This window comes from Bombina bombina, chromosome 8 (genome assembly GCF_027579735.1).
Source record: "Bombina bombina isolate aBomBom1 chromosome 8, aBomBom1.pri, whole genome shotgun sequence".
Lineage (NCBI taxonomy): Eukaryota > Metazoa > Chordata > Amphibia > Anura > Bombinatoridae > Bombina > Bombina bombina.
Window position 1 is genome coordinate 85,754,611 of NC_069506.1, and position 20,395 is coordinate 85,775,005.

The 20,395-nt window shown below is 43.6% G+C and overlaps 1 protein-coding gene across 1 annotated transcript in view; it reads right to left on the minus strand.

Moving 5' to 3' along the window:
* Positions 1-1,102: 1,102 nt before the first annotated feature.
* The window catches only part of LOC128638471 (alpha-enolase), a gene marked incomplete in the record, with an annotated part of 709,071 nt that continues 689,778 nt past the window's right edge, over positions 1,103-20,395 (minus strand). The window contains 1 exon segment of the mRNA XM_053690430.1: positions 1,103-1,518. Within this exon segment, the coding sequence (XP_053546405.1) occupies positions 1,449-1,518 (70 nt within the window).

Below are 20,395 nucleotides of genomic sequence, written 5' to 3' on the forward strand. Positions count from 1 at the left end.
GCCCACTGACTTTACACAGACAACACCTTTTACACAGATTCTGTTATAAAGGAAAAACAGGTAGGGAATTAACACATAGTTTACAAGTTAGTTACCCCACTTAAGCTGCAGCATCTAACGTCCAGTCTGTTCTGAGCCATACGTAGTGCTGATCTGAACCTGTCCCCCACGATAAGAGGACTCTTTACATCACCTCCTGTAGATCTGTGGGGACAAATAGGGCTTTATGTGATATCGTATAAGACCATCAGCAGGGCAGCACCAGCATGGGGAGTGAGTGATAATGTAGAACAAAAACTCCTCAGTTCCCATTGCTGAAACATCTGATGCTCCACCCTGAGAAAAATAGTACTCACTGGCACCATTTAAAAATAATAAACACTTGATTGAAGAATCTAAAACTAGCACCTCACTTTACCTCTTCCTATCACTAACACAGGCAAAGAGAATGACTGGAGTGGGAGGGAAGGGAGGAGCTATATATACAACTCTGCTGTGGTGCTCTTTGCCTCCTCCTGCTGACCAGGAGGCGTAATCCCACAAGGATGAAATCCGTGGACTCGTCATATCTTGTAAAAGAAAGATCATTAATAACCTTGGTGAGGGCAGTCTCAGTTGAGTGTTGGGGATGGAAACCAGATTGCAAGGGATCAAGCAATAAGTTGGAGGACAAGAAGAGGGCTAGGTGATCGAAAACTAGTTTTTCCAGGATTTTTGAAGCTAGCAGAAGCAGTGATATGGGGCGGTAGTTTGCAGGAGAATTGGGGTAGAGGGAGGGTTTTTTGAGGATGGGGTGACCTTTGCATGTTTGAAGGAAGATGGGAATGAACCGGTAGTAAGGGATAGGTTGAAAATGTGAGTAAGAGATGGAGTGAGGGAAGAAGACAGAGAAGGTATTAGATGTGAAGGGATAGGGTCAAGTGGGCGAGGTGTGAGGAAGACAATAGGGAACTCACTTCATTAGGTAATGAATTTGCGGACTCTCACTGCCATTAATTGCTAATTCCGGATTCTGTCTGCAATCTTGGTCTGTGTGTCTCTATACATAAACTATTGGTATTTACCAGGAGTAAAATAACAAAAAACACACACACATACCATGAACCGCATTTAAGACTTTATTGTCACAAATCTCTTATTTTGGAGCTTGCACATGAATTAGCTAATTACCTGAAACCGTAATAATTTGACGTTTACATTAGACTAAAGTCATCAGAACCATATCCACAACATAAGAAAAGCATGCAGGCACAGAGTGAGGAATCATCCTCAAAAGCAACACAGCTTCTGGAACCAAACAGGAACATTGGGATGGAAGCTCCAGGTCAGCTTTGTCTTAGAGAAATTATTGGGGGGTGAATTTCAGCAGTGAAGGAATTTTAGCTACTTCCTGCATTCTAAGTTTACAGCGACTATATGCTTTGAAAAGTGCATAAATGGAGAGGTCCTCAATTGCAAACTGGCTTCCTGAAGTTCTTGCCAGCAAACAGAGCTTTGCTGCCAAGCTCCTCCTCAATCCTACAAGAAAAGAAAAAAAAAAATACATAAAAAAAAAGTCAGGATATATTGAGATGCAATAACGTGGCTATATTCAGAAAGTCACATTTTTCAGCTGAAAAACAATGTAAGAACTTACTTGATAAATTAATTTCTTTCATAGTGGCAAGAGTCCATGAGCTAGTGACGTATGGGATATACATTCCTACCAGGAGGGGTAAAGTTTACCAAACCTCAAAATGCCTATAAATACACCTCCCACCTCACTCATACCTTAGTTAACGTGTAGAAAAGAAGTGAGGTGTAAAAGCATACAAAAAGAGGAACTGGAAGAAATAAAGTGCTTTATACAAAAAATCATAACCACAAAAAATAGGATGGGTTTCATGGACTCTTGCCACTATGAAATAAATTAATTTATCAGGTAAGTTCTTACATAAATTATGTTTTATTTCATGTAAGTGGCAAGAGTCCATGAGCTAGTGACGTGTGGGATATAATACCCAAAATGTGGAAATCCACGAGTCACTAGAGAGGGAGGGATTAAATAACAACAGCTGTGTCCACTGAGAAATTAAATCCAAAAAAATAATTAAGCTTGAAGAACCTTTCTACCAAAGGCTGCTCCCGAAGAAGCACACATCAAAATGGTAAAAACTGAATTTATGCTTACCTGATAAATTTATTTCTCTTGTGGTGTATCCAGTCCACGGATTTATCCTCCACTTGTGGGATATTCTCCTTCCCTACAGGAAGTGGCAAAGAGAGCACACAGCAGAGCTGTCCATATAGCTCCCCCTCTAGCTCCACCCCCCAGTCATTCGACCGAAGGTTAGGAAGAAAAAGGAGAAACCATAGGGTGCAGTGGTGACTGTAGTTTAAAAATAAAAACCACCTGTCTTAAAATGCCAGGGCGGGCCCTGAACTGGATACACCACAAGAGAAATAAATTTATCAGGTAAGCATAAATTCTGTTTTCTCTTGTAAGGTATATCCAGTCCACGGATTCATCCTTTACTTGTGGGATACCAATACCAAAGTTTTAGGACACGGATGAAGGGAGGGAACAAGACAGGTACCTTAAACGGAAGGCACCACTGCTTGTAAAACCTCCCAAAAATAGCCTCCGAAGAAGCAAAAGTATCGAATTTGTAAATTTTGGAAAAAGTATGCAGCGAAGACCAAGTCGCTGCCTTACAAATCTGTTCAACAGAAGCCTCATTTTTAAAAGCCCATGTGGAAGCCACTGCTCTGGTAGAATGAGCACAAATTGTTTCAGGAGGCTGCTGGCCAGCAGTCTCATAGGCCAAATGGATGATGCTTTTCAGCCAAAAGGAAAGAGAAGTAGCGGTCGCCTTCTGACCTCTCCTCTTACCAGAATAGACAACAAAGAACTTGTTTGTCTGAAATCCTTAGTTGATTGTAAATAGAACTTTAAAGCACGAACCACATCAAGATTGTGTAACAGACGTTCCTTCTTCGACGAAGGATTAGGACACAGAGAAGGAACAACAATTTTCCGATTAATATTCTTAGGAAGAAAACTGGGTTTGGTACGCAAAACTACTTTATCTGCATGGAACACCAGGTAAGGTGAATCACACTGTAGAGCAGATAACTCTGAAACTCTTCGAGCCGAAGAGATAGCTACCAAAAACAAAACTTTCCAAGATAAAAACTTAATATCTATGGAATGTAAAGATTCAAACGGTACCCCCTTGCAGAACTGAAAGAACTAAATTCAGACTCCATGGCGGAGCCACAGATCTATAAACAGGCTTGATTCTGACTAAAGCCTGACTAAACGTTTGAACGTCTGGTACCTCTGCCAGACGTTTGTGAAAAGAATAGACAAAGCAGATATCTGTCCCTTTAAGGAACTAGCCGATAATTCTTTCTCCAATCCGTTTTGGAGAAAGGACAAAATTCTGGGAATCCTAACCTTACTCCATGCGTAACCCTCGGATTCGCACCAAAAAAGATATTTTCGCCAAATCTTATGGTAGATTTTCCTGGTGACAGGCTTTCTAGCCTGAATCAGGGTATCAATAACCGACTCAGAGAAACCACGCTTTGATAGAATTAGGCGTTCAATCTCCAAGCAGTCAGACGCAGAGAAATTAGATTTGGATGTTTGAAAGGACCTTGTATTAGAAGGTCCTGCCTCATTGGTAGTGTCCATGGTGGCACAGATGACATGTCCACTAGGTCTGCATACCAGGTCCTGCGTGGCCACGCAGGCGCTATTAGAATCACCAAAGCCCTCTCCTGCTTGATTCTGGCAACCAGACGAGGGAGGAGAGGAAACGGTGGAAAAACATAGGCCAGATTGAAGGACCAAGGCGCTGCTAGAGCACCTATCAGCACCGCCTGGGGATCCCGGGACCTGGACCCATAAAGAGGAAGCTTGGTGTTCTGACGGGACGCCATCAGATCCAATTCTGGAGTGCCCCATAGCTGAGTCAGCTGGGCAAATACCTCCGAGTGGAGTTCCCACTCCCCCGGGTGAAAATCCGCCTCCCAGTTGTCTGATTATTTTGGTTACTTCCATCATTGCTAGGGAACTCCTTGTTCCTCCTTGATGATTGATGTAAGCTACAGTCGTGATGTTGTCCGACTGAAATCTGATGAATTTGGCCGCAGCTAGCTGAGGCCATGCCTGAAGCGCATTGAATATCGCCCTCAGTTCCAGAATGTTTATCGGGAGAAGAGCTTCTTCCCGAGACCATAAGCCCTGAGCTTTCAGGGAGTCCTAGACTGCACCCCAGCCCAACAGACTGGCGTCGGTCGTTACGATGATCCACTCTGGTCTGCGGAAACACATTCCCTGAGACAGGTGATCCTGAGACAACCACCAGAGAAGAGAATCTCTGGTCCCCTGGTCCAACTGTATTTGAGGAGACAAATCTGCATAATCCCCATGCCACTGTTTGAGCATGCATAATTGCAGTGGTCTGAGGTGTATCCGTGCAAAAGGGACTATGTCCATTGCCGCTACCATTAGTCCGATTGTCTCCATGCACTGAGCTACAGATGGCCGAGGAATGGAATGAAGATCTCGGCAAGTAGTTAAGAGTTTTAACTTTCTGACCTCCGTCAGAAATATTTTCATTTCTACCGAGTCTATTAGGGTTCCTAGGAAGGGAACTCTTGTGAGGGGGGAGAGAGAACTCTTTTTGATGTTCACCTTCCACCCGTGAGACCTCAGAAAGGTCACTACAATTTCCGTGCGAGACTTGGCTCTTTGGAAAGTCGACGCCTGAATTAAGATGTCGTCTAGATAAGGCGCCACTGCTATGCCCCACGGTCTTAGTACCGCCAGGAGGGACCCTAGCACCTTTGTGAAAATTCTGGGAGCAGTGGCCAACCCGAAAGGAAGAGCCACAAACTGATAATGCTTGTCCAGAAAGGCAAACCTGAGAAACTGGTGATGATCTTTGTGGATAGTAATGTGCAGATACGCATCCTTAAGATCCACGGTAGTCATATATTGACCCTCCTGGATCATTAGTAAGATTGTCCGAATGGTCTCCATCTTGAATGATGGGACTCTGAGGAATTTGTTTAGAATTTTGAGATCCAGGATTGGTCTGAAAGTTCCTTCTTTCTTGGGAACCACAAACAGGTTTGAGTAAAAACCCAGCCCTTGTTCCGCAATTGGAACTGGGTGGATCACTCCCATTGTATGTAGGTCTTCTACACAGCGTAAGAATGCCTTTTTTTTTTTTGGCTGGTCTGTAGACAAACCAGAAATGTGGAACCTTCCCCTTGGAGGGGAGTCCTTGAATTCTAGAAGATATCCCTGGGATACAATCTCTAAGGCCCAGGGATCGTGTACGTCTCTTGCCCAGGCCTGAGCGAAGAGAGAGAGTCTGCCCCCTACTAGATCCGGTCCCGGATCTGGGGCTACCCCATCATGCTGTCTTGGAAGCAGCTGCAGGCTTCTTGACCTGTTTACCCTTGTTCCCGCCCTGGTAAGGTTTCCAGGCTGTCCTGGGTTGTGAAGCGTTACCCTCTTGCTTTGTAGTAGGGGAGGGAGAAGCGAGGCTGCTCCTGAAATTCCGAAAGGAACGAAAATTATTTTGTTTGTTCTTTGTCTTAAAGGACTTGTCCTGAGGGAGAGCATGGCCTTTTCCCCCAGTGATTTCTGAAATAATCTCTTTCAATTCAGGCCCGAAGAGGGTCTTTCCTTTGAAAGGGATGTTTAAGAGTTTGGATTTTGACGACACATCGGCCGACCAGGACTTTAGCCATAGCGCCCTACGCGCTAAAATGGCGAAACCTGAATTCTTTGCAGCTAACTTAGCTAGTTGGAAAGCAGTATCTGTGATAAAAGAATTAGCCAGCTTAAGAGCCTTAATTCTGTCCATAATGTCCTCATATGAGGTCTCCGTCTGGAGCACATCTTCCAGCGCCTCGAACCAGAAAGCAGCTGTAGTAGTTACAGGAACAATGCACGCAATAGGTTGGAGAAGAAAACCTTGTTGAACAAAATTTTTCTAAAGTAAACCCTCTAATTTTTTATCAATAGGGTCTTTAAAAGCACAACTGTCTTCAATTGGTATGGTTGTGCGTTTAGCAAGTGAAGAAACAGCCCCCTCCACCTTAGGGACCGTCTGCCACGAGTCCCGCATGGGGTCAGAGATGGGGAACATTTTCTTAAAAACAGGGAGGGGGAACAAACGGAATACATGGTCTATCCCACTCCCTAGTAACGATATCCGCAATCCTCTTAGGGACCAGGAACACATCAGTGTAAATGGGAACTTCTAGGTACTTGTCCATTTTACACAATTTCTCTGGAACTACCAAAGGGTCGCAGTCATCCAGAGTAACTAAAACCTCCCTGAGCAATAAGCGGAGGTGTTCTAGTTTAAATTTAAAAGCCAACGTATCTGAGTGTCTGAGGAGCAACCTTTCCCGAATCGGAAATTTCTCCCTCAGACAGCACATCCCTCGCCCCCATTTCAGAGCGTTGTGAGTGTATATCGGATACGGCTACTAAAGCGTCAGAATGCTTAGAATCTGTTCTTAAAACAGAGCTATCACGCTTTGCAGGTAACACGGGCAGTTTAGATAAAAACACTGAGAGGGTATTATTCATAACTGCCGCCAAGTCTTGCAAGGTAAAAGAGTTAGACACACTAGAGGTGCTAGGCGTCGCTTGAGCGGGCGTAACTGGTTGTGACACTTGGGGAGAGGTTAACGGGCTAACCTCATTACCTTCTGCCTGAGAATCATCTTGGGCCACATTTTTAAGTGCAACAATATGTTCTGTAAAATGTATAGACATATCAGTACAAGTGGGACACATTCTGAGAGGGGGTTCCACCATGGCTTTTAAACACATTGAACAAGGATTTTGGTGTCAGAAATGTTTAACAGACTAGTAGTAAGATAAACAGGCTTAGAAATCACTTTAATCAAGTAAAAACACACTTTGAAAAAAAAAAAAAATGGTACTGTGCCTTTAAGAGATAAAAAAGGCACACAATTTTGCAAAACAGTGAAAAATGCAGCAAACTTTTCGAAATTTTTACAGTATGTACCTAAAGCATTAGTAAGATTGCACCACTAGCAATAAAAACGATTAACCCCTTAATGCCCAAACCGGATCGACAGTAAGCCAATAGATCGGTTAAAACAACATCAGCACCTTGCCACAGCTCTGCTGTGGCCCTACCTGCCCTTAGGAACCAGATTTGTGGGGGAAAAGCGTCTTATAGGCCCTCAAACTGCAGCAGGGCCCTCCATGTGAAACAGCCTGGACTTCTAGTTAAATATAACTGCGAATCTGAGGCACGAAATTAGGCCCCTCCCAACTTACTTAGGAGTGTTTCTTTAGGCCTCTCAGCACCGAAGTGTTTTAATAATAGCCATGTGGGTAACAACCCCTGAAAGAAACCCAAAGGAACATTCAAAGTGTCTCAAAAAATGAATTTTTCAATAAAAATCCGTTTGCCATTAAATAGTGTCAACCAGCATAAACTAGCCCTGTTATGTAAGCTTGCAATTCCATACTTAGTCTCTGAATACAGCTTTACCCTTCCCTCATGGGGATATTATCAGTCTTTTCTAGCATTATCACACAGTCTTGTCTAGAAATAAATGACTGAACATACCTTCTTTGCAGCCTAACCTGCAAACCGTTCCCCCAACTGACGTTTTCTTGTACTCCTCAGTCCTTTGTGGGAACAGCAGTGGATTTTAGTTACAACATGCTAAAATCATCTTCCTCCCTGCAGAAATCTTCATCTCCTTTCTGCTAGAGTAAATACTACACACCGGCACCATTTAAAATAAACTTTTGCTTGTAGAAAATAAAAAATACATTTCTAACACCACATTCACTTTACACTTCCGATTGCTTAGAGCCGGCAAAGAGAATGACTGGGTGGTGGAGCTAGAGGGGGAGCTATATGGACAGCTCTGCTGTGTGCTCTCTTTGCCACTTCCTGTAGGGAAGGAGAACATCCCACAAGTAATGGATGAATCCGTGGACTGCATACACCTTACAAGAGAAAAGTATGCAACTTCATTCTTGAAAGCCCAATAAGTGGCAACTGATCTAGTAGAATGAGCTGTAATTCTCAGAGGCAGAGACTGCCCCGCCTCCAAATAAGCTTTGTGAATCAAAAGATTCAACCAAGATGCCAGAGAAATGGCAGAGGCTTTCTAACCTTTTCTGGAACCAAAAAAAATAAAGACTAGAAGCTCTCACCACATCCAAAGAAAGTAAATACCTATCAAGAGTATTCTTAGAATTAGGACACAAGGAAGGAAAAATAATTTCCCTATTGTGGTTGTTAGAATTTACAACTTTAGGCAAAAATTTAAATGAAGTCCGCAAAACAGCTTTATCTTGATGGAAAATCAGATAAGGAGACTCGCAAGAGAGAGCAAACAATTTAAAAACTCTTCTAGCAGAAGAGATATCCAAAAGAAATAACACTTTCCAAGAAAGTAATTTAATATCCAGAAAATGCATAGGCTTAAAAGGAGAAGCCTGTAAAATCTTCAAAATCAAATTGAGACTTCAAGGAGAAATAGATTTAATAACAGGTTTGATACGAATCAAAGCCTGAACAAAACAATGAATATCAGGAAGTTTAGCAATCTTTCTATGAAATAAGACAGAAAGAGCAGAAATTTGTATTTGCAGACAAACCCTTATTCAAACCATCCTGAAGAAACTGATAAATATTCTTGGCATTCTTTCAGAATTCCTAGGATTTTAGAGTGGAACACCATAAAATATAGGTTTTCCAAACCCGATGATAAATTTTCCTTGAAACAGACTTACGAGCCTGTATCATAGTGCTAATCACTGAGTCAGAGAAACCTCTATGACTAAGCACTAAGCGTTCAATTTCCATGCCTTCAAATTGAGAGATTTGAGATCCTGATGGAAAAAGGGCCCTCGAGACAAAAGGTCTGGCCTTAAAGGAAGTGGCCAAGGCTGGCAACTGGACTTCCGGACAAGATCCGCATACCAAAACCTGTGAGGCAATGCTGGTGCTATCAGAAACACATGAGATTGTTCCATTATGATCTCAGAGATCACCCTTGGAAGAAGAACCAGAGGCGCAAAAATATAAGCAGGTTGGTAAAATCAAGGAACTGCTAAGGCATCCACCATCTCCGCCTGAGGATCCCTGGACCTGGAAAGGTATCTGGGAAGCTTATTTAGGTGGGAGGCCATCAGATCTATTTCTGGAAGACCCCACATCTGTACAAGATGAAAAAAACATCTGGATGGAGAGACCACTCCCCCAGATGTAACGTGTGACGGCTGAGATAATCCGCTTCCCAATTGTCTACACCTGGGATATGAATCACAGAAATTTGACAAAAGTTGGATTCCGCCCAAGAAAGTATCCGAGATACTTCTTTCATTGCTGAAGGACTGCGAGTCCCTCCTTGATGATTGACATATGCCACTGTTGTAATATTGTCAGTTTGAAAACAAATGTAAAATCCTCTTCAATAGAGGCCACGCTAGAAGAGCTTGAAAATAGCAGAGTTCTAAAATATTGATAGGTAACCTCGCCTCTTGAGGATACAAAACCCCTTGTGCTGTCAGAGACCCCCCAGACAGATCCCCAACCTGTGAGACTTGCATCTGTTGTGATCACAGAACAGGTGGGACAAACAAATGAGGCCCCTTAAACAATAAGGTGATGGTCTAACCACCAAGTCAGAGAGAGTTGAGTGTTGGGATTTAAGTATATCAGTTGTGATATCCGAGTATAATCCCTGCACCATTGGTGCAACATGCAAAGCTGTAGAGGCCTCATATGAAAACGAGCAAAGGGGATTGCGTCCGATGCTGCAGTCATGAGACCTAAAACTTCCATGCACATAGCCACTGAAAGGAATGATAGAGACTGAAGCTAAAACTAACTTAATTTGCCTCTTGTCTGTCAAAGAAAGTCATGGACACTGAATCTTTCTGGAACCTAAAAAGGTGACCCTTGTCTGAGGAATCAAACTCTTTTGCAAATTGATCCTCCAACCATGTTTTTGAAGAAACCGCACTAGTTGTTTTGTGTGAGATTCTGCTAAATGAAAAGATTGAGTTAGTACCAAGATATCGTCCAAATAAGGAAACACCACAATACCCTGCTCTCTGATAACAGAAAGAAGGGCACCAAGAACCTTTGAAAAACATAATTTATGCTTACCTGATAAATTAATTTATTTCCGGATATGGTGAGTCCACGGAATCATCAATTACTAGTGGGAATATCACTCCTGGCCAGCAGGAGGCGGCAAAGAGCACTACAGCAAAGCTGCTATATATGTCACTTCCCTTACCCATAATCTCCAGTCATTCAGCTGAAGGAAAAATGGAAAAAGAAAAGAACACAAAAGAGTAGAGGTGCCGGAGGTTTTAGAAAAATAACTGTCTTAAATAAAGGGTGGGCCGTGGACTCACCATATCTGGAAATAAATAAATTTATCAGGTAACATCTTAATATCTAAGGAAGGCATAGGTTCAAACGGAGCCCTGTAAAACGCTAAGAACAAGGTTAAGACTCCAGGGAGGAGTAATGGGCTTAAACACAGGCCTGATCCTAACCAATGCCTGAAAGAAAAAAAAAAAGATTGCACGTCTGGCGCATCCGCCAAATGCTTATGGAACAAAATAGCCAACGCAGAAATCTGACCTTCCAGAGTACTATCTGACAAACCCTTCTATAGACCCTCCTGGAGAAAAGACAAAATCCTAGGAATCCTGACTCTACTCCAAGGGTAGCCTCTGGATTCACACCAATACAGATATTTACGCCATATCTTATAGTAAATATTTCTTGTCACTGGCTTACAAGCCTGAATCATGGTCTCAATGACCGACTCTGAACGCTTGGTTTTATCCAAGCATGGGTTTTCAATCTCCAAGCAGTCAGCTTCAAAGAAACGAGATTTGGATGAAGAAAAGGACCCTGAAGTAGAAGGTCCTTCCTCAGAGGGAGTCTCCACTGGGTTAGAGACAACATTTCCACTAGATCTGCATACCAGATCCTGCGAGGCCACGCCGGCGCTATGAGAAATTCCAAGGCACCGCCAGAGCATCTATCAAGAAAGCCTGTGGCTCCCTTGACCTCGAGCCATACCTCAGAAGCTTGGCATTCTGCCAAGAAGCCATGAGATTCAGTTCTGGCTACCCCAATTGAGGATTCAATTTGAAAATACTTCCGGATGGAGTTCCCACTCCCCCCGGATGAAAGGTCGGTAGGCTCATAAAATCCGCCTCCCAATTGTCCACTCCTGGGATGTGGATCGCAGAAAGACAACAGTTGTGAGACTCCGCCCACTAAATTGTCCGGACCACCTATGTCATGGCCAAGGAACTCCGAGTCCCCCCCCTGGTGGTTTTAATGTACGCCACCGATGTTATGTTGTCCGACTGGAACCTGATAAACCGGGCTAAGGCTAACTAAGGCCAGTAGAGCATTAAACATTGCTCTCAGTTCTAGAATGTTTATAGGGAGAACTGACTACTCCCAAATCCAAAGACCCTGAGTCTTCAATGACCCCCAAATTGCTCCCCAACCTAGAAGGCTGGCATCGATTGTCACGATCACCCAGGAAGGTTTGCAAAAGCAAGTTCCCTGGGAGAGGTGTTCCTGAGACAACCACTACAGAAGAGAGTCCCTTGTCGCCTGATCCAGAACTATTTGCGGAGACTCATCCGCATAGTCCCCATTCTATTGCCTTAACGTGCATAACTGCAGAGGTCTGAGATGGAACCGTGCAAATGGAATGATGTCCAAGGAAGCTACCATCAGACCAATTACCTCCATACATAGAGCCACTGACAGCCGAGGTGAGGACTGAAGGACAAGACAAGAGCTGAAGATCTTTGTTTTTCTGACCTCTGTCAGAAATATCTTCATTAGTAGGGAGTCAATTATGGTCCCTAAAGACACTACCCTTGTGGCTGGAATCAGAGAACTCTTTCCAAGATTCACCTTCCAACCGTGGGAGCGAAGAAAAGATAACAAGATCTCCGTATGAGTTTGCTTGTTGAAAAGACGGTGCCTGAACCAGAATGTCGTCCAGATAAGGCGCTACTGCGATGCCCCGAGACCGGATCTCTGACAAAAGAGCCCCCAGGACATTTGAGAAAATTCTGGGAACTGTGGCAAAGCCGAATGGAAAAGCCACAAACTGAAAATGATTGTCTAAGAAAGCAAACCGTAGAAACTTGTGATGATCCCGGTGAATAGGAACATGAAGGTATGCATCCTTTAAGTCTAAGGTTGTCATAAACTGACCAACTTGAACCAAAGGAAGAATGGAACGTATAGTCTCCATCTTGAAGGACGGTACTCTGAGGAACTGGTTTAAACACTTGAGTGGAACTATAACTCCCAGGGCAAAAAAATCCTTGATACAATTTAAGAACGCCTCTCTCTTTATCTGGTCTACAGATAATCTTGAGAGAAGAAACCTGCCTCTGGGAGGAAAAAGTCTTGAATTCTATCTTGTACCCCTGAGATACAATTTCCATGGCCCACAGGTCTGGGGCATCTCATATCCAAGCCTGTGCAAATTGAGAAAGCCTGCCCCCTACTAGATCCGGTTCTGGATCGGAGGCTGACCCTTCATGCTGACTTGGAGTCAGCCGCAGGTTTCTTAGACTGTTTCCCCTTGTTCCAAGACTGACCAGACTTCCAGGAAGACTTGGATAGTTCCTGCTTGGAAGAGGAAGCGGAGGGTTTACCTCTAAAGTTATGAAAGGAACGAAAATTACTCTGACGGCCTTTCTGCTTATTCTTATCCTGAGGAAGAAAAGACCCCTTTCCTCCTGTGATATCTGAAATTATTTCAGCCAAACCAGGCCCAAAGCTAATAACTTTGGTTAAAATCCGGGTCTGCGGTTGTTTCTTCTAAGGGTTGTGCGAGCTAGAGCCGCAAAACCAGACATTTTTGCTCCCAGTTTAATGACCTGTAAGGAAGCATCTGTAATAAAGGAATTGGCTAACTCAAGAGCATTAATCCTGTCCTGGATCTCCTCAAGAGGAGTATCTGTCTGAATAGAATCAGACAAGGCATCAAACCAGTAAGCTGCAGCGCTGGTAACAGTAGCAATACACACAGCAGGCTGCCATTGAAGACCTTGGTGAACATACATTTTCTTTAATAATGCCTCCAATTTCTTATCCATTGGATCCTTAAAAGAACAACTATCCTCTATGGGAATAGTGGTCCTCTTAGCCAAAGTGGAAATAGCTCCTTCCACCTTAGGAACCGTTTGCCACGACTCCTTAATAGAGTCAGCTATAGGAAACATTTTCTTAAAACTGGAACAGGAAATACCTTCATCGCAGAGGGAACATCAAAATAAGCTTACTAGACTTCTTAGCGTTAATTATAGTAGTATCGGAGTCATCCAAGTTAGCTAAAACCTCCTTAAGTAACAAGCGGAGGTGTTCCAGCTTAAATATGAAGGACACAACTTCTGCATCAGAAAAAACTAATTATACTGCCTGAATCCAAGATTTCACCCTTGAGATGCACCCGAAGAATCTTCATCCTTAGACTTCTGAGAGGAAACACTTTAATTAGCCACTTCAGGATCAGAAACCTTACTTACTGTTTCTTTAAATTTTTCTTTTGCTTTTTCCCTGCAGCATGGGAAAAGCAGACAGCGACTCAGATACCGCAGAGGATACCTGGACAGCAATATCTTGCAAAGTAACCCCAGACGGAGCATGAGAGGAAAAGCAGGGCACTGCATGTGCAGATGAAAAGGATTTAGGACGCTTGAGGAAACGGCTGCGGCACATCTGAAACAGGAGGCTCCTGAACAGACTCTGCCTTAGCTAATGATGGTACAGGGTCAAAAATTCTATTTCTATAAGCTAAAATTCTTTCAATACATGAACAAAAAAGGTACTGGGGGGGGGCGGAGCCTACTCTCAAAGCGGCAGGTCGTGTTTCAATGAAGCTCCCGGAGAATAAGTGATTTTACCCAAGAAATCTACTATAATTCTGCAGTATTCTTCCCTTTTGGATTACTATCTCTGTTAAAGTTTGGACATCCGTGGAGCTGAAGTCAAGACAAGGTCTTTGCCTATGTTCTTTGGGACAGCTACGCAAGAGACATTTTATGAGGGCCTAGCAGCCATATTGCCACTGGATGTGATCGAGCCGAGCTGTGGATTGATTACTGCTAGAGACACTTAAAAGGGATTCTCAGCGTAGGTCTGGGGCTGCCGCATGTAATCGACCCCCCCCCCGTACTCCGGGGTTACGGTATCCTGTTACGGGATAATAACTATCTAAATCTGTCTTTTATTGAGAAGCCGCATAAAGCCAATTTCTGGTTTACTTATACAAGTGAAACATAATGGAGCATGGGAGAGGTGCCTTGGAAGCCGTCACAGCATGGGAGCACACAATAACAACTGCGATCAGGCAGTCATACAAACAATTTGAAAGGGATCTATTGTTATTACTTTCCCCGACGATAGCTCTTAAGGACATTCCGTCACAAGGGAACATGAAGCAATTTATCCCTCTGGACGCTGCGAGCCCAAACACTGAAGGGAGTTTGCAGCTTGATCTTGGTGGGAGCGGACGTCCTCACGATCAGATCCTAAGTGCGTCACAGTGCCCCGAGGATCTTGAGATACAGACCAGCGCATCAGACGCTGCAGGGGAGCTGTCGGGTTTTCAAGCCGAGCCACTGAACAGTGCCCCTCCACTTTCCTTAGTCCACAAGATGCCCTCGCAGCTATGGTGGGATGGCACCGGGGGTATTGATGCGAGATCACAGTGGGGAGGCCAGAAAACAAAATGGCGAGCACCTAGGGGCACGGATATGGAGCCGAGTTGCGCTGCTGGCTTTCCTGTTGCTGGGAACAAGCGCCTACATGAGGTATCAGTACTGGGGAGTGCCCCCCTCGTTACAATGCTGGGTCCCTCATTTTTCACAGAGGCTACTATTCAATGCCGTTTACGGTCTGGCATTGGCTGAACAGGTTGAACTCTCTGCTCTAGTGTGCAACCTTTTTCTTTTCGCATCTTTTGCTGCCCAAAGTGAGTGCACGGACAGAGCTTTGCCACTGTAGACATATCTATCACAGGAACATTTTACATTACAGACATAAAAATATCTGCCAAGAACAATGTCTAGGTACCTTAACTATGCTTGCGAGAGCTTATAGTTGTGTTTGCTAATGCGATAATAGGGAAAACTAATACACTAATAGATGCTGCTTAATTTACTTGTGCATAGTTGAGAGCCTGTGCAACGCTTTCCAATTGCGGTTAAATATTATGCTGGTACATTCTGTATTTGCAGGTTTTTATATTTATTTGCCAATATCAATGTGTAGTCTAAGATCAAGTGTACTTAGTATTATGTTTACTACAGAGACGGTAGAGAAAATGTTAATGTGCTAATTAATGTTACTTAGTTTAATTGTATAGGGTCTGAGGTTCTAAGGTTTATTTCCATATGTGTGTGTTCCTGTGCTCCTCAGCTGCAGACTATCAACTGTTTAGCCCTATTGTATATGTTATGTTATATAGATTGAGGGGTTTCAAAGTGTCTTTACTGCTCTTGGCGGGAGATGGGGAATGCATATGGGGTTTGAGAGGGCTAGTGATGTAATAGATAGATTTATTTTTGAAGGTTAGGCTAGCTACTTACTCCTTAATAGTAGTTTTACTGTCCATTTCCCCTATCCTGCTTAATCCGGTCCCACACCTGACATCTGACCCCCTTTCTCTTTTCTTCCTCACCCTATATAATATCAATTAAGGGATAGGGTACACTTATCCAGACCCCATAGATCAGGGCAATGACTGACCATAGCTTGTATCCCTCCCGATGCCCTATGTAGTAGCTGCGCTCTCCCATAGTGTGGCTTCTCTATTTGTCATTGAGTAGAGCATAATATAGAGCATTTGTTTGCCGTTCTATTTAATTAACTACTTAAGGTCCAAAAGCGGCCGTTACTATCACTAGAGTCCCCTTTTGAGCTATCTCAGTTATTAAAGGTCCAAGAGTGACCTTCTATAGTTTTGGGGACATTCACGCATACAAAACAAAAAACAAAAGGAGGTTCATTGCTGGAGTTCAGTAGTGGGGAATGAGCAAGAGTGAGGTTGTTATTTACTTGCCTATGTAACCTACCGTTTGACATAATTGTACCATATCAAGTGTTGGTTGTCCCAACTTCTGAATGTATGCATAAAGTTGTATTTTTGAATAACCTCAATAAAAACCTTTAAAACAAACAAAAAAAAAAGGTACTGGGGGTTCCACCTGGTTATCAAAACATAAGCTACAGGTAACATCCTGCACAGCCTCTTGATCCATAATACAAAAAACAACAACTTTATCTTTTTAACAAAGGATATAATACAGAACAAAAAAAAAAAGTTCTTAAATATTGTCCCTTTAAAATTACCAAAATCAAGAAAACATACCCCAGGCAACACTCTAGACCTCAGCAGAATTACTGAGGTGCCCTACCTATCCTGCAACCCGCAGCAAACTGAGGAAAAAACAGAATTTATGCTTACCTGATAAATATCTCTTTTGCGATGTACCGAGTCCACGGATTCATCCTAACTTGTGGGATATTGTCCTTCCTGACAGGAAGTAGCAAAGAGAGCACCACAGCAGAGCTGTCTATATAGCTCCCCCCTTAACTCCACCCCCCAGTCATTCGACCGAAGGCCAAGGAAGAAAAGGAGAAACTATAAGGTACAGAGGTAATTGAAGTTTACATAAAAAAAATACTATCTGTCTTGAATAGACAGGGCGGGCCGTGGACTCGGTACATCGCAAAAGAAAGAAATTTATCAGGTAAGCATAAATTCTGTTTTCTTTTGCAAGATGTACCGAGTCCAAGGATTCATCCTAACTTGTGGGATACCAATACCAAAGCTTTAGGACACGGATGAAGGGAGGGACAAGACAGGAACCTAAATGAAAGGCACCACTGCTTGCAAAACCTGTCTCCCAAAAATAGCCTTGTAAAATTTGATAAAGGTATGAAGCGAAGACCGAGTCGCAGCCTTAAAAATCTGTTCAACAGAAGCATAATTTTTAAAAGCCCATGTGGAAGCCACCGCTCTAGTGGAGTGAGCTGTAATTCTTTCAGGAGGCTGCTGTCCAGCAGTCTCATAAGCCAAACGGATGATGCTTTTCAGCCAAAAGGAAAGAGGTAGCCGTAGCCTTTTGAACTCTACACTTTCCAGCATAGACAACGAACAAAGATGATGATTGGCGAAAATCTTTGGTTGCCTGCAAATAAAACTTCAAGGCACGAACCACTTCCAAGTTGTGCAACAGACGGTCCTTCTTAGAAGAAGGATTAGGACACAGAGAAGGAACAACAATTTCCTGATTGATATTCCTGTTAGAAACAACCTTAGGGAGGAACCCAGGTTGGAATGCAAAACCACCTTATCAGCATGGAAAACAAGATAAGGCGAGTCACATTGTAATGCAGATAGTTCAGAAACTCTTCGAGCTGAAGAGATAGCAACTAGAAACAGAACTTTCCAAGATAGAAGCTTAATATCTATGGAATGCATGGGTTCAAACGGAACCCCCTGAAGAACTTTAAGAACTAAAGTGAGACTCCATGGCGGAGCAACAGGTTTAAACACAGGCTTAATTCTAACTAAAGCCTGACAAAAAGCCCGAACGTCTGGGACATCTGCCAGACGCTTGTGCAACAGAATAGACAAAGCAGATAGCTGTCCCTTTAAGGAACTAGCGGACAATCCTTTCTCCAATCCTTCTTGGAGAAAAGACAAAATCCAAGGAATCCTGATCTTACTCCATGAGTAGCCTTTGGATTCACACCAAAAAAGAAATTTACGCCATATCGTATGATAGATCTTCCTGGTGACAGGCTTTCGCACCTGAATCAAGGTATCTATGACCGACTCAGAGAAACCCCGCTTTGATAAAATCAAGCGTTCAATCTCCAAGCAGTCAGTTGCAGAGAAATTAGATTTGGATGCTTGAATGGACCTTGAATCAAAAGGTCCCGTCTCAGTGGCAGAGTCCATGGTGGCAGAGATGACATGTCCCCCAAGTCCTGCGTGACCACGCAGGCGTTATCAAAATCACAGAAGATCTCTCCTGTTTGATTCTGGCAATCAGACGCGGAAGGAGAGGGAATGGTGGAAACACATAAGCCAGGTTGAACGACCAGGGTACTGCTAGAGCATCTATCAGTACTGCCTGAGGATCCCTTGACCTGGATCCGTAACAAGGAAGTTTGGCGTACTGACGAGACGCCATCAAATCCAATTCTGGTGTGCCCCATAGCTGAACCAGTTGAGCAAACACCTCCGGATGGAGCTCCCACTCCCCCGGATGAAAAGTCTGACGACTTAGAAAATCTGCCTCCCAGTTCTCCACGCCTGGGATATAGATCGCTGATAGATGGCAAGAGTGAGTCTCTGCCCATCGGATTATCCTGGAAACTTCTATAATCGCCAAGGAACTCCTTGTTCCCCCCTGATGATTGATATAAGCTACAGTCGTGATGCTGTCAGACTGAAACCTGATGAATCCGGCCGAAGCCAGCTGAGGCCACGCCTGAAGAGCATTGAATATCGCTCTAAATTCCAGAATATTTATCGGTAGGAGGGCCTCCTCCCGAGTCCACAAACCCTGTGCTTTCAGGGAATTCCAGACTGCACCCCAGCCCAGTAGGCTGGTGTCCATCGTCACAATAACCCACGCTGGCCTGCAGAAACATTCCCCTGGACAGGTGATCCTGTGACAACCACCAAAGAAGAGAGTCTCTGGTCTCTTGATCCAGATTTATCTGAGGAGATAAATCTGCATAATCCCCATTCCACTGTTTGAGCATGCATAGTTGCAGTGGTGAGCAAACGGAACTACGTCCATTGCCGCTACCATAAGTCCGATTACCTCCATACACTGAGCCACTGATGGCCGAGGAATGGAATGAAGAACTCGGCAGGTGGTTAAAATCTTTGATTTCCTGACCTCCGTCAGAAATATTTTCATGTCCACCGAATCTATCAGAGTTCCCAGGAATGGAACTCTTGTGAGAGGAATAAGAGAACTCTTTTCATGTTCACCTTCCACCCATGAGATCTTAGAAAGGACAACACTAAGTCCATGTGAGACTTGGCAAGTTGGAAAGTCGACGCTTGAATTAAGATGTCGTCTAGATAAGGCGCCACTGCTATGCCCCTCGGCCTTAGGACCGCCAGAAGGGACCCTAGCACTTTTGTGAAGATTTTTGGCGCCGTGGCCAACCCGAAGGGAAGAGCCACAAACTGGTAATGCCTGTCCAGAAAGGCAAACCTGAGGAACTGGTGATGATCTTTGTGGATAGGAATGTGTAGATACGCATCCTTTAGATCCACGGTAGTCATATTGACCCACCTGGATCATTGGTAAAATAGTCCGAATGGTCTCCATCTTGAAGGATGGAACTCTTAGGAATTGGTTTAGGATCTTGAGATCTAGAATTGGTCTGAAGTTTCCCTCTTTTTTGGGAACCATAAACAGATTGGAGTAGAAACCTTGCCCCTGTTCTGTTTTCGGAACTGGGCAGATCACTCCCATGGTAAAAAGGTCTTCTACACAGCATAAGAACGCCTCTCTTTTTGTCTGGTTTACAGACAATTGAGAAAGATGGAACCTCCCCCTTGGAGGAGAATCTTTGAAATCTAGGAGATACCCCTGGGTTACAATTTCTACGGCCCAGGAGTCCTGAACGTCTCTTGCCCAGGCCTGAGCAAAGAGAGAAAGTCTGCCCCCTACTTGATCCAGTTCCGGATCGGGGGCTACCCCTTCATGCTGTCTTAGTGGCAGCAGCAGGCTTTTTGGCCTGTTTACCCTTGTTCCAAGCCTGGTTAGGTCTCCAGGTTGGCTTGGATTGAGCAAAGTTCCCTTCTTGCTTTGCAGCAGGGGAAGAGGAAGCGGGAACACCCTTGAAGTTTCGAAAGGAACAAAAAACATAATTTATGTAAGAACTTACCTGATAAATTCATTTCTTTCATATTAGCAAGAGTCCATGAGCTAGTGACGTATGGGATATACATTCCTACCAGGAGGGGCAAAGTTTCCCAAACCTTAAAATGCCTATAAATACACCCCTCACGACACCCACAATTCAGTTTAACGAATAGCCAAGAAGTGGGGTGATAAGAAAAAAGTGCGAAAGCATATAAAATAAGGAATTGGAATAATTGTGCTTTATATAAAAAAATCATAACCACCACAAAAAAGGGCGGGCCTCATGGACTCTTGCTAATATGAAAGAAATGAATTTATCAGGTAAGTTCTTACATAAATTATGTTTTCTTTCATGTAATTAGCAAGAGTCCATGAGCTAGTGACGTATGGGATAATGACTACCCAAGATGTGGATCT